Source organism: Erpetoichthys calabaricus, chromosome 12 (genome assembly GCF_900747795.2).
Source record: "Erpetoichthys calabaricus chromosome 12, fErpCal1.3, whole genome shotgun sequence".
NCBI lineage: Eukaryota > Metazoa > Chordata > Cladistia > Polypteriformes > Polypteridae > Erpetoichthys > Erpetoichthys calabaricus.
The window spans coordinates 132,068,133-132,078,110 of NC_041405.2; the positions used below are offsets into that span (position 1 = coordinate 132,068,133).

Genomic DNA, 9,978 nt, shown 5'->3' on the forward strand with positions numbered 1-9,978 from the left:
TTTTTGATCCGTAACAGGCTCCATAAACAGCCAGGAATACGTGATAACATATTTGTAAGACACCGACTGGGTCGTGAATTAAAAGGACTCTTGCTGAGTACATCAGCGGAGGTTTAAGGTTTTCTTTGTTTGCGATTATCCTACTTGGTAGCCTAAAGACTTCTAGTTTGTCTAAATTTTAAAAACCTTTCCAAAACCCAAAGAACTAATTTAAGGTGCAAACAACTCTTCCAAGAATGAAATGGTTCTTTGTCAAGCATTGAAGCTACGAGGAACCAAACAAGCCAGTAATGAACCATAACGTGCCATTACAGAGGCAGAATTTTATTTAAGAGTCTACCTGATGCCTTGCGCCCTGCGCCCATGGCTAAAGGTATACGATCCAGGTCTTGGACGGATGGCTGGCTATGTCTTTAACACGCACTTGGTTAAATGGTTGTGGTTTCGTAGAAGGCTTAATTTCTTTCCTCCCTTTTCTTTTTAAACACAATGCCAACGAACACCATTATGATTCAATTATCACAAGTAATCGTTTGGATACACAAACACTGAAAACACAAGAGGGTATCGGCTAATAACTGTCTTAGCCATTTGCTTCCATTTGATCCGATTTGCCGAATAGCACTCACGGTCCCGTTACATTTAAAGTCTCTTACATAGTACTTACGTTTAGCTCTTTGGATGATATTTTCGCACCTTTAATGGCCGGGGTTGCTGCCTAAAACGACTTCAGTTTATTCAGAGCAAATGTTGTGCTGGACGGTCGATGGATCCATCAATTGAGATTAATTACGCAAAGGTTTAAACTTGAAATTAAACACAGGGAGAGAGTGGGAGCGATAGCGAGACAGAGATAGTGATGAATATGGTGTATCCGCCAGACCACCGTGAATATTCATATCTTTCCGGTTGAAAAAATATATACTTTTTTGGTTGCTTCAGCAAATGTGGTAAATATCCGCACTGTTCTAGCGAATACTCGTCATCATAGCATTTTTTCCTACATGGTCCGTTGATTCCTATGAATATTTTTCATTTGTCTATATATTCACGTTTTAATTATTGCTTTGTATAATACTATCATTGTCACCTCTAAATGTATGGAAGTCACGGCAACTTTAAATCTAAGAATCTTACATATATAATTCAATTCAAACGAACCATATAAAGGTTACTTTTTATTAGAGTTAACTTTCGATTGAGTTTATCTGTGTTGAGTCATCTGACGATCACCTTATTATTACAGAGAGCCACTGCCCTGAGCTGCATTATACAGACCCGAAAAACTCAGCATCTGTAAATCCTGCAGGAGAGACAATGAAAGAAAAACTAATCACTTCCTACATGACGTCACGCGCAAGTCCAAGAGAAAACTACAACAACCAAGATGCCTTCGTTGGCGAAAGGAATTGTGGGTGGGCCGTTTGTGTCCTTGTGTGGACTACTTCTGCCAAGCGCCTTTCTTTAGCTTGCAGCTTTTGAGAACTGTCTTTTCATTCCTGCTTTTCTAAAAATTAAAATTCACTAGGAACCATGCAGGCTTTCCGATTGTTTCTGCGTCGCTCTTCCCCTGTACTTTTCAGACAGTGCCGGTCTTATGCAGAGGTCTCTCCCGCGTCTGCACAACAGATGTCCTTCACGTTTGCTTCGCCTACACAGGTAACTCCAACCCGGGGTCGATGGGTGGGAAGCAGGCCTCGTGTGTACAACAAGATGAACAATATGGGTTTTAGTGGTCTGGGAAAGGAAAAACCCGAGACGTACTTAGTATTTTATTATTTGGATATATCAATGTTAGAAAATTACTTGAGAAGGCAAACTATAATTGAGGCCGAATCTTCCAAATATATGTCTGTCTTAAAAGTATGTGTAATATTACAGACAAACCGACATCTGTAAAAGAAAAATGTTAAAATGCCAACGCCTAGATGGCAGCATGTATATATTCTTTTAATTAGAATTTAGGGCCAGCATGTAGAGCCAAGGTTAAGAGTTTCAGATCAGTCGGTAACTCGCTGTGTGACGTGAATGCGGGTCTCTGGAGTGCGGCGTACTGATCTCGTAATTTAGTTCAGGTCGACTTCACTGTGGAAGGTGGAATATAAGAAAATGCGTGATCTCTGAAAATAATGACGTCCTTGCTTTTGATAAACTTTAGTACATTGACATCTCAGTATTTTGTACATAATACGGTTTAGAGAGGAAGCCCCTAACAAAAAGAAAATCGAGAGAACGCAAGGGAAGAAGAAAAGGGGGATTGGCTCTCACGAAACTGAAGAAACTCCACACGGCACTTGGTGTATCGGTTTTGTACCTCAAAGGTCATTTATGTTGTTTTCAGTGGCCGGGCATACATCCATCCATCCATCCGTACATACAGGCACTTGGCCATATGCTTTCAGGTGACATCGGTGTAAAGTGGAAATCAATCCTAGGCAGGGTGTCAGTCCTTTAGTGTACTGGAATTTCATTAAGAGTGTAAATTTTTTTTTTTTTGTTAAGGTGTTTTACCAAAATGCTAATGTCAAGCAGATAGATGTACCAACTCTTACTGGGATGTTTGGCATTCTTCCAGCCCATGTGCCAACTCTACAGGTACTGCGCCCTGGGGTGGTCACAGTGTTCAGTGAAGATGGGGCAGCAGACAAATACTTTGGTAAGTAAGATGTGTTATTAAATACTTAAATCACTTTATACAAATGAATATTGCATCACAACTTTAAAATTGCCTTGTCGTTTACAAAAACTGTTCTTTCATGTTTAAGTTAAACCTGAGATTCCATAGATAAATGAGGAGCACAGGAAAATTAAATCAAGTAAAATGTTTTCTCCATATGGTAAATACAAGCCTGATGTTAAAGCAAACATTTTTTCCATTATATACAAATATATGTGGAGTTTTTCTTTTTCCTTCAGTTAGTGTTCTGTTGCAGTTCTGTATTTTTTTATTTGTTTGGTGCCAGCTGTATTAATACTACTTGAATTATATTAGTTAGGATATATACAGGGGGAAAGGAGTTCCATAATTAATGTACATCAAGTTATCAGTTAAAGATGCACGTGTTTTGAGCTTATGATGCAAGCAAATAAACAATTTATAATAAACCTTCTAATATGGATTGTTTTTTCTGTTGCATTACATGCTTTACTAGTAGTCACTTTGTTTTGTTCCAGCTGCTTGCTGTTAGGCAGACTCTGTTAATCCATAAATGGACTCCTTGTGATGTCTCCTAATGGAACACTTTGTATTTTCAGTGAGTAGCGGCTCAGTGACTGTGAATGCAGACTCATCTGTGCAGTTGCTGGCTGAAGAGGCCTTCCTCTTGGAAAATTTTGACTTGGCTGTAAGTACTTGTTAATATAACTACTGTCAGACCTGTGCATGTGTGAGAGTTTGTGACTACTCTTCTGTTAAAATGATCCTCTTCACACCCTTTACAAGCAGTCATGTGTTAGAATCGTTCTTTTAAAGGAAGCTTGGAATTTTTTCCCCCCATCACTTAGACTATGCTGTGCTGTCAATGATATGAACAATAGTGTTTTCCAGTGTTGTACAGAGAAAGTACTTGTACTGTTTTAATCAAAGGATTTGTGGTTTACTGAAAAAATGGATGTTAACTGGACAGCAAATGATTGAAAACACAGTGCAACTGTAGTTTGTTCAAGGAAGTGTTAGGGCATTGTTTGCTTCACACCAAAATTCTAGTCATATAGCGCATTAAGTAATAAGCATTAGTACAGACGTTCACAAGTGCAGATACATTTCACAATTATGCCTTTAACAAATATTGCAATATGAGCACTAGATATCGGATCAGATGTACATTGGGGTGGGCAATAAATCACTATTTATAATTATAGAATATTTAAAACTCCTCAATAACAATCATGTGGATTATCTTTTTTTTTTATCATTTTAAGTTGAATGGGCCTGTAAAAGTTATTTACAAATTCTACTTCTGCTTGCATTGTAAAGATTTCATCTCTCTTGCCTTAACAACTGAATTTAGTCCATAACACCAAAATCATGTGGCCGAGGAGTAATGCTGAAACGCATTACGGCAAATAAATGTCATTGACCTTTAACAAATGCTGCCATGTGCTTGATTTTACTTTTTATTTTAATGGAGATTTCCGGGGCCTTTTGAGTTATTTTTTAGCTATTTTTGTCGATGCACACTTCTCCCTAATCCAGGAACAGCTTCGGTGTGTCAGGCCGATTTGTTTATTCTGAATGGCTGGACTGCAGGTAGAGGGGGTCTGCTGGAGCCAATCCCAGCCAGCACAGGAACAAACCCCAGGCAGGGTGCCAGCCCACCACAGGGCACAAACACACACCAAGCACACACTAGGGACAATTTAGGATCGCCAATGCATCTACCCTGCACGTCTTTGGACTGTGGGAGGAAACCCACATAGACACAGGGAGAACATGCAAACTCCACACAGGGAGGACCTGGGAAGCGAACCCAGGTCTGTGCCACCGTGCTGCCCCTTTCCCTGTATTTAAATTGAAAAGTAATCTTTTGTTTCTATTATAGAGTACATATTTATTTACAGTAAATTACAATAATTATCACTGTTGTCCAAAATATTTTTTTCTCATACTATTTTTAGTGGTTTACCTGAGTGCGAGATCCACACATCATCCTATCCCAGAGTGACTCTATAATATATTATAATATACACACACACACACACATACATACATCCCTGCCCCCAGTCCCACTCAGACTGTTTTCAGCACACCCTGCCACAGAGCATCCCAAAGACAGAGATATTCGATGGAATATTATTTCAAGCTAATAACTGAAGGGTAGCATACTAGGACATGTTGTTTACACTCCATTTATAATATTCTCTTTTGTTCCTGTTTTAGGTAAAGTCTGATAAATGTCTTCTTACATGTTTACATTCATGCAGCATTGGCTGTTGTAATAATTGTGAAAAGGTCTTAAAAATCTAGATTTTCATTTACTTATTTTTACTCCGTAATGTTCAAGTTACTTAGTATTTTATATTATACCATAAGTCCCTTTAGTTTCTTCTGGGTTCAAAATATTATTAACACTTAAAATGTAGCATCAAAAATAAATGTTAATCATCAATTATTGCTATCAAAAGATATGGAGAAGTAAATCTTGACAACATTTGTGGTCTTGTCACTGTGCTCTATCTTAATGTGCACCTACTGACAAAAAATAGTACAAAAGCACCTTCACATTACCATCATGTGCAGTGCTTGTTTTTTCTATAAAGTAGGCGTGTGAGTGGTTAGGTTTTGAACAGACTGTATTAAGTTGGAGATTTTCATATTATACAAGGAAGCACTCAATACAAAATGTATAACATGAAATTAGTGAGAGCAGTGGCTTTCCAGAAATATGAGTGGTTTTCTACTGTGTTTTACTGTTTTGGCTTGTAGAGTTGCTCTTTACTTGTAAGCAGTAGGTGACCACTGTTTGTTTCCAAGAGCAGCAAAGAGCTGCAGAATTTTACACATTGTGAGCAATAGTTATCATGTATAGGTAGCTCATTTAATTAGAAAATGTGCACTCTACAATTCTGTATTACATGTCTCTGTAGTGACAATATTTGGTATATTTGTCCTTATAAAAGTAGGTATGAAATGTTGCTCCTATTTAATATATAACGTTATTAAAAAAAATTGCTTACCCTTGTGTAATAAAATACACTGTCTACTATGTGCTTAAAGGAGTCATTTTATTTATTGATGCCACCAAAGTGAAAAGTGCTGCCTCAGCTCATTTATCATCCTGGTGCATTAGCCTCATAAGTAAAATGAAAATTCCTGTAAATTTAGAGACAATTGTTCAAGTATTTTATGCAGTGGATTATTAAGTCCCTGCTGATACCCTCAACGTTGGTGTAGGCTAGGAAGTCTACGGATGATTTATCTGGATTTTCTCCCGACAACCATATATAGGGTTCTAAATACACAATCAATTTTTCCAGTGTTACAGTATTGGTATATTTTACTTTCCTTAACATTGCTAATATTTTTATTTTTCATTTTAATAAGAATTTGGCAGTTACCTGTCAGTGAGACAAAAAAATTGAAAAGGATGCAGGTGTATCTGAGAAACTTTGCGATTCACTAATCATGGTCTGTTTGAGCTTTAATGTAGGGCCACTGCTAACTAAATATATGCCAACATTTTCATCAAGTCTACTGTAAGAAACAACAGTTGGACATCATTTTTGACTGCTTTGTGCCCCATTCAGTTCCAGCAATCATGATGATGATAATGATGTGGAGCCAACAGAAAATGCATGGGGACACAGACACACACCTTACTTTGCATCATGCAGCGATATCTGTCACATGGACTATGAGCTGATTTCTCTGCTTCTCTTTAGACTTTACTGTGCAGTACTTTTTAAAGTTATGCCTAATATGCACATACATCGGTATAGCTTTTAAATTTAATGAAAAAGATCTACTTAACATATGCATTGTTCATATGCAAACTAACCTGCTACTTCTGTTCCCTTTTGATTCATATAAGTATTTAAAAATCATTAGCAGGCTTCAGTTAAACAGTCTTAACAAAACACATTCAGAAATGAAAACATTTTTACATCCATCCAACCTTTTTCCATCCCGCTGAATCTGAACACAGGGTCACGGGGGTCTGCTGGAGCCAATCCCAGCCAACACAGGGCACAAGGCAGGAACCAATCCCGGGCAGGGTGCCAACCCACCGCAGGACACACACAAACACACCCACACACCAAGCACACACTAGGGCCAATTTAGAATCGCCAATTCACCTAACCTGCATGTCTTTGGACTGTGGGAGGAAACCCACGCAGACACGGGGTGAACATGCAAACTCCATGCAGGGTGGACCTGGGAAGCAAACCCGGGTCTCCTAACTGCGAGGCAGCAGCGCTACCACTGCACCACCCTAACATTTTTACACTGATAGGCAAATATATTCTCTAGTAGTGTACAATACATTAATGGTGAATTTAACTATTTCCTAACAACAGAAATTTAATTAATCTCCTTGCATTTTAAATTGAAAAGTTGTTGTAAAGGTGGTAACAATGTGTTATGTTGGCAGTCTTGACACTGCAACAAAAAGGCAGGGGTGTGACTGTAAATGGAAACTGAACAACCCACCCGTTCATCTTCTGAACGATTCTTTACAAGCCTATCTAATCAGATGCCTACATTGGCAGCATGAAAGAACAAAGGCAAGAAACAACAAGGAGTGGGAAGCTCGTTTATTACAAGACATGTTTTTGCACATGGCTTTGTTGACTTGTATGGGATCAGTCTACAGACACCATTTTACCTAACATGGATATTTTTTAAGGTTTCTATATTAAGTTAATTTTAATGGTTTATTTTTTGCCATAGACTGGAAAATAAAATTATGTGGATTCAGGATGGAGCACCATTCTTTTCAATATGAAAGTTGAGAAGGGGCCATTGTTACAATGCAGATATTAAGTATTTGGTTTTGTTTGTTTTTTTGCAGGCTGCCAAAGCCAATTTAGAGAAAGCTCAGTCTGACCTAGCCAGTGCTACAGATGAAGTATCCCGAGCAGAGGTCCTTATCAGGATAGAGACCAATGAGAGTCTAGTCAAATCTTTAGAATAAGAGAAACATTTATCCTGTTGGTAGGTATTGTGTTCTCAATTACATAATTTTGAAGAGCAATTTAATTGAGCTTCATGTAGTTAAATTCTTTTTGTCTGTCTGTGTATGTAACTAAAATAATAATCTGCATCCCTTCCTACTTCCAGTGCCTTATGCTGTGATCTGTGAAATCCCTGTATTAATAAAAATGAAAGCCATCATGTTAAACAAGGAGTTTGATACATTGCTGAAATTTTGCTTAATGAGTTTGCCGGATTTAAAAATCAGCAGCTTAAATGGTTACCTGAGGGTTAGGGACAATAACCCAATGATAATTGCTCAGCAAAGTTATTTGAAAGAACTCAAGATAGCATGTAAGGGCAAATGGTTGAAGTCTAATGAATTTTATATCATGGAAAATGGGTCCATATTCTACTGCCATGCAACTAAAGTTGTAACCTGCTTACATAATTAGTGCCCTAGAAGTGCCAGTTTTAGACAATGCTAGTTATTTATCTCCTGTATGTTCATAGCAGCTGATTAACACAACCCACTTCCTACTGCTTCTCCACAGGCAAAAATCAATAGTGGTCTCCCCACACCTGCTGTTTTGTTAGAGCTTGGATTGTCACCTAAAATAGCTGGCATATCTGCTTATGTGTAACATGCAGTCTTGCATGTGTTATTCCAGAAAAATAACTTGACACATTTCCAAGTATGGAACTTCTCTGTTAAGGAGTATGTTACTCAGAACAACCCATAAAGGTTTTGTTTACTCTGTGTATATGTACACACAGTATAGACAGATGTTTACTTTATTGTGGATTTGTTAGGGTAGATCATTCAGTTCTTGCTCAAAATGAAGCATGCATTCTTCATACGTGTTATAAGCAATAGTGCAATTTGATGAATTAGAAATGTATGCAGTATTTATTCAATTTAGTGGTACATTTTTGTGTATATTATACCTACCATAAAATGTTGGAGGGTGGAGAATACTATTGGTCTCAGACTAAAGATGGCACTGTCAAAGGGAATTTTTACTTCGGTACTTCCAAATAACTGCTGTACTTATTGAGGTTTAAATAAACATGAAAGTGTTAAACATATAATGCCACACAAACTTTTCACGTAGTGAAGTCCGTGCACTTGGACACATTTACCATTCTTTAATACTGGTGAATTTTTATTGTGTCTATTGATAATGCCTTAAATAACCATTACTTGTAATTATTTAGGGGATGCTACTATATAAGGCACCTTGCAAATCACACTTGTAAATTACAATTTATCTTTTTTCTACAGTTGAAATACTGCTGTCTTGTAAGTTAGATACACACCTTTATCTGACAACTTTGATTCACTGTTCTTTGTTTAGACACATGTCCTCAATTCTTGCAAATAATGACAGTTTTACCATTTTAACTGTGTGGCCATTGTAAAATGCGACAAACCCTGGAGCTTCTGTCTGTAATTATGCTTTTTTCTTATCCTACTTTTTGCTAGTTTTAATGTTGGAGAGATTTGAATTCATCATTTTTTCTTATTTATATAGATGTTTTTCTGTTTGCAGATGATGTACTAAAGTTTTTTTGTTTTTTTTTCCTTTCCCATGTAGGACGCTGTTGGCATTTCTGGATAAAGACATTCACAGTGTCTCTTGCTCATTGAAGTCGTATTGTAAAAAAAAAAAAAAAATACCCAAACCAAATCTGCACTGTAAATTAAACCATTTCCAATAAATGTTAACCACTCAGTGTTGTTTTTGCAGTAAAAGAAAATGTAATAAATCTGCAGATATCTGATATGAACAGCGTCAATTAAAATAGTTACGAATAATTGTAATTAAAGAAAAACAGATTTTATATTTATAGTCATACTTCAAAATATTGTTAAACAGCTTATAATGCAGGCTATTCCCTGTAACAAGTAATCTGAACTAAAAAGTAAATGGCAAACATTCTTTGACTTAACATTTACACTTAGTATGACATTGTTCTTTTTTGACTATTTTGTTGATGTATAGGATAACATTTGTAGATTTTGTGACTATTCTGTAAGTTTTGTACTTGGTTTGGAAACTGACCATACAGTATACACCATAAAAAGTATTCAAATTTGTGAATGACAGAATAGTCACTGTCTTCCAATCAAAGTCAGAGATTTAAATGAAATTTTGGATGTAAAAAGCTCTTAACACTGAGTGTTTTTGACTATTTGGGATAGGCGAGTGTGTGAATAGCAATTAAATGTAGTTTTTGCCATTTTTAGCCCAACTTTTCAAATAGAGAACTGGGCAGTTTCCAAATTTCTCATTTTTAGCCTTTCACTTTAACATTTTCCTTCAAAATGACTTAGCATTCAC

The 9,978-nt window shown here is 36.9% G+C and overlaps 1 protein-coding gene across 1 annotated transcript; it reads left to right on the forward strand.

Annotated features, from left to right (window-relative positions):
• The first annotated feature begins 1,386 nt into the window (after positions 1 to 1,386).
• On the forward strand, positions 1,387 to 9,362 carry atp5f1d (ATP synthase F1 subunit delta). The gene is made up of 5 exons (XM_028816234.2): positions 1,387 to 1,659; positions 2,503 to 2,656; positions 3,256 to 3,344; positions 7,512 to 7,654; positions 9,232 to 9,362. Exons 1-4 carry the CDS (start codon positions 1,534 to 1,536, stop codon positions 7,632 to 7,634), a joined length of 492 nt encoding a protein of 163 aa, XP_028672067.1. The 5' UTR covers positions 1,387 to 1,533; the 3' UTR covers positions 7,635 to 7,654; positions 9,232 to 9,362.
• Positions 9,363 to 9,978: the final 616 nt, after the last annotated feature.

Excerpts from the sequence above, each read along its gene's own strand:
- atp5f1d (XM_028816234.2), top strand. The coding sequence starts at position 1,534 with ATGCAGGCTTTCCGATTGTTTCTGCGTCGCTCTTCCCCTGTACTTTTC. Across the intron at positions 2,657-3,255 it reads GGCAGCAGACAAATACTTTG|TGAGTAGCGGCTCAGTGACT; the intron begins GTAAGTAAGATG and ends TTGTATTTTCAG. Across the intron at positions 3,345-7,511 it reads TGGAAAATTTTGACTTGGCT|GCTGCCAAAGCCAATTTAGA; the intron begins GTAAGTACTTGT and ends GTTTTTTTGCAG.